Source organism: Halyomorpha halys, unplaced genomic scaffold (assembly GCF_000696795.3).
Source record: "Halyomorpha halys isolate HHAL.00 unplaced genomic scaffold, Hhal_1.1 Scaffold72.1, whole genome shotgun sequence".
Taxonomy (NCBI): Eukaryota; Metazoa; Arthropoda; class Insecta; order Hemiptera; family Pentatomidae; genus Halyomorpha; species Halyomorpha halys.
This window is the reverse complement of record NW_027109364.1, coordinates 777894-782781: the sequence shown is the minus strand read 5'-3', so window position 1 is coordinate 782781 and position 4888 is coordinate 777894. Positions and strand designations below refer to the sequence as shown.

At 31.6% G+C, this 4888-nt stretch overlaps 1 protein-coding gene across 4 annotated transcripts in view; it reads right to left on the bottom strand.

Moving 5' to 3' along the window:
- Positions 1-4888, bottom strand: part of Myo61F (Myosin 61F) — a 234738-nt gene that overhangs the window by 101050 nt on the left and 128800 nt on the right. The window contains exon 1 of one of the 4 annotated variants that reach the window (XM_067047546.1): positions 3006-3064. The exons of the other annotated variants lie outside the window; for them this stretch is intronic. Within the exon in view, the coding sequence (XP_066903647.1) occupies positions 3006-3049 (44 nt within the window). The 5' untranslated portion in view covers positions 3050-3064. Of the gene's footprint in view, positions 1-3005; positions 3065-4888 lie in introns of those variants that run through there. 4 annotated transcript variants of the gene reach the window in all.

The window sequence follows — 4888 nt, the reverse complement described above, 5'->3', positions numbered from 1 at the left end:
GATCATTCATCACTATTACCTATTGTCCACAACTGTGTGGCAGATTGTAATATCTATCAATAAATAAAAAGTAGTATTAAAAAAAAAGTATTGTTTCGGATGTTTTTTAACCAATAAAGCAAAGGATAACAATAAAAATAATGTAATGACAGTTGTCAATAAGCTCATCTTGATTCTCTTCCTCACAAGTTAAAAGATAAACAAGGCACTCAGTTGCCAAACTTTTACTTTTCAATTACTATACGCATGCTGTAATATATTACTTCAATCTAAACTTAGAAGTAAACAATAACATGAAGTTTTGGAAGGAATAGGTTATAAAACAAGTTACTCAAAAAATCCGCTAGGAGCTCTTATGCGTTTAATATGACTTTAAATAGGACTGCTCACAATCCTATATTTATAACATTTTACATTTAAAAGATCATAAATAACCCAATATTAATTCGAAAAATTTTACAATGAGACAATTTATAAACATTATTCTGTGATCAATCATATTAATAGACTTTTGATTGTGTTAGTATTGTTTTCGATGTTTTTATAACTAATAAACAAACGGATAACAATAATAATAATATAATGACAGTTGTCAATTAGCTCATCTTGATTCTCTTCCTCACAAGTTAGAAGATCAACAAAACAATCAGAAGCCAAACTTTTACACAACTTCTACTTTTCACTCAATCTAGGCACGCTGTAATGAATTACTTTAATCAAAATTTAAAATTAAACAATAACGTGAAATTTTGGAAGGAAAGGTTATAAAACAAGTTGCTAAAAAAATCCGCTAGGAGCTCTTATGCGTTTAACATGACTTTAAATAGGACTGCTCACAATCCTATGCTTGTAACATTTATTATGGTAAAACACTTCACATTTAACACAACATAAATAACCCTAATAAATATGTATAATTTTAGCTCATAATTCAAAAAAATTTATAGTGTGACAATTTATAAAAATGTGATAATTTATATTAATAGGCTTTTTAAAAAATTGTGTTTCACAAGTTATAAGTAGGGAGAGGATTTTTATGTTTTCACATATTTTTACCTGACCATGATATCTTCGAATCCTTACTAATTAACGATATTTCAAGATTTAAAGACATTTCTTGCCAAAAAAAGTCATTTTTATTTCACATATTCATATTTATAAATATTTGGCCTTTTTTACATATTGTTACATATTTTGTTGTAAATCACATATTTTCTGAAATATTTGTTATTTTTTACATATTTTTAGTTAAAAATAATCATGCATTTCCTTAAATTATTCGTTCAGTTCTAAATACAATTTTCACGCACGAAACTTAAATGTGAAATTTATCATTTATCATAAATAGTGCGTTGCATAAAAATTCTATCTTTTCATCTTTGAACACAAATTAAAAACAGTGGCAATAATAAATTTTCACACAGAATCGCATCGAGAATTTCTCAGAATCAATTAAAAAGAGCAAGGGTCTTATTTCTGTAGCATTTTCCTATAATTTGTTTGTTTACTCCTCAATCCATTTCTCTGTTTCCCCCCTTCCTATGGTCCTTTCTCATTTTAGTCTTGTTTCACTCCCCTAGTTTAATTACAATTAATAATTAATATCTTGTTATTGAACAGCTAGTACATATTTTAACATAATTTCTTTAAAATATTATTCATATAATATATAATAAATACACGTAACTTTTTTAAGTTATAAAATTACTGATTAATTAGTAATTTATATTGTTGAATAATACATAGTTTATAAATACATATTTTTTTAAATATTTGACAATTTATTAGCACATATTTATGTACATATTTCAGATTTTTTAGCACATAAAAATCCTATCCCTAATATAGTTATAAGTATGCTGTGTTCAAGTCAACCCAATGAAGTAGGCCTGCACAAAATTTTTATAAAGTGTTTTTCCCTCTTATCTAACCACTCTCAAAGAATTAATGCAAATATATTATATGATGGGATCTTAAAAAGGAGAAGTTTCTCAGACTATTTCTCCTTTTTAAGATCGTATCGGTTTATACAGCTGACATCCCAACCCACCCTAACACAGTGCTAACAACATACGCTGATGACACATGTATACTTTCTGTAAAGAACGACCCATCTAATGCATCACAAACACTACTGGCACACATAACATCTATTGAAGAATGGTGTAAAAACTGGAGAATCAAAATAAATCCTGACAAATCCCACCAGATCACCTTTCCTCTCCGTCGTAAACCTCTGCCCTTCTGTCCTACAGTATCCTTTCTAGATACACCACTAACGCCTGTTGAACAGATTCGATACTTAGGACTCCATCTTGACAAGAGACTTACTTGGAATCCACACACAACACTGAAACGACAACAAACTGCTCGTGGATTCCGATTGCTACAACACTTACTTGACAAACGCTCTAAACTTCCCATTCACTACAAAAAATTAGTATACACTACAATAATCAGACCAATTTTGACATATGGAATTGAGCTCTAGGGCTCCATCAAATTCTTCCCGCATCCAGTCGTTACAATCCAAAATCCTACGTAAAATCCTTGATGCTCCTTATTACGTCACAAATAAACTCATTCATAAAGACCTTAACATCCCATTCGTTGCAGATTTGACCCAAACCAGATATGCGTCTTTTTATTCCAAACTCCTTAACCATCCTAACCCATTAATTCTTAATCTTTCATCCTTAACAATCCCTGATAATCCTCCGAGGCGTCTGAAAAGAAGATGGCCACGAGACCTTCTAGTTTAAATTAATGTTTGAAGTACCACCAATGGGTGGTTCGTTCCCAAGATTTTCAAGTGTATATGAAACATACTACATATTTACCTATTGTATTATTTTGTACAGTTGTAAATTACAATAAATAAATAATTAAAAAAAAAAAAAAAAAGAAAAAAAAAATATCATATCATAGAGTCAATTAGATAGAGTTATTCGTATAACACTATAAGTAATGAGGCGAAGTAAAACTGTTGTTGCAAATTCACTTACTTCGTAGTAGTAAGTACTTCGTACTCACTGATAGTTCGGTACATCTTTCCGATCCTGGACACTTTCACTGCACTGATCTTCCTTGCAGTCCATTATCGCTCCACTATCCTAAGGTCGTAGGCGATATTTTATCAATTTACGTAATCCATTGTTTGTTTTTTTTTAGTCTATTCCATAAATAACTCGCATGTTTAAATGCTCTCTTTAAACTGATCATTTATTCACCGATTGACGAAAAAATCATTTCCGATTTAAATATAAAGAAATATAATGAGGTGTAGATACTTGACCGTAGATTAATGATTGGAGAAGTTTTTCGAGGGGGGGGGGGAGGGGGGTTACGGCCAGCAAAGAACAACATAGATAAACAAAACCATATTTATTTATTTTATGCCCAACAAAACCATATTTATTTATTTTATGCCTAACAAAACCATATTTATTTATTTTATGCCTAACAAAACCATATTTATTTATTTTATGCCTGTAAATAAATAAAATCGGGTTCGGGCTAGATCGGTTACATAAGGAACATTTAGGTCTTTATGGATGGTTTTATTAGTAACAAAATAAGAGGAATTAAGGATTTTACGAAGGATTTTGGATTGTAAAGATTGGATACAAGAGGAATTCGAATGTTTAGTGGAGCCCTAAAGCTAAACTCCGTATACAATCAAAATGTAAAAAAAAAAAAAAAAAATTAAAACCTGTTCCATTACAACCCAAGGGTCCAGTACTTTGTAAGGGAGTACTGTCACTAGACCAACGGTTGTGCAAAGATGTGATTTGATCAGAATCACGTTCGACCGCCAGAAAAATCTCTCTTGAAATATATACAAACCGAAGGATAAACAAAATGAACATAATCAAACAACGTAATCATTAAATATATATACTCACATATTATCGTAATTGAGAACGTAATTAATTTTAATGAAGAATATATAGTTGACCGTAGATAATACATATGAGGAGAAGATGACAGGGGGTCGGTGAGAGAAGAACACTAATACGTAAAAACGTAATTCATTACTGCCGACGTTTCGGCCCTTCAAGCCTTCATCAGGGATTCCATAGCACTTGACTTCAAAATATTCACTAAATAGCCCTGTTGAAGGCTTGAAGTTCTGGCCGAAACTTTGGTACTAATAAATACCTTTTTACTTATTTGTGTTCTTTACTGACCGTACCCATAATAATCTTCTCATGGAATTAATTTTAAAAGAACTGCAACTCACCTATAACAAAAAAAAAAATATATTAGTCTTAGCCATTCAATAACAGGTAGTAATAAGTTAAAGGTCTTTATTGTATTATAAAATAGTGTATTTTTTCATTCATAATTAATAGAATTTCAAGGCTCCATATAGCCCCTTTTTTTTATAATTAAAACAAACTAAATCTCTACTGGTACAATATATGAAGAGTCAGGGGTACAGTATTTTGTTACTAGACCAACGGATGGGCAAGGAAGTGATTTGGTCAGAATTACGCCCGCTAGATTTTGACCTGATAAGATACCCTAACCCTCAACTCCCTTCCAAACCCAAAGGGCTGACTCACAGCTACAGTGAAAATGAAAAAAATTATCTGCTACAGCCGGAGTCCAACCCGGGTCGTTGGAGTTAGTAGAACAGTGCTTTACCACTAAGCTACCCACTCCCATATTTTTAATATTTATTGTTATGACTTACCCCTGTCGAACAGATCCGCTACCTTGGACTACATTTGGACAAACGATTAACCTGGAATCCTCACACCTGACTGAAAAGACAGGCAACTGCACGTCGATTTCGACTATTACAGCACTTACTAGACAAACGGTCTAAACTTCCAACACACTACATGACTGTAATAAGGCCAATCTGGACATATGGAGTTGA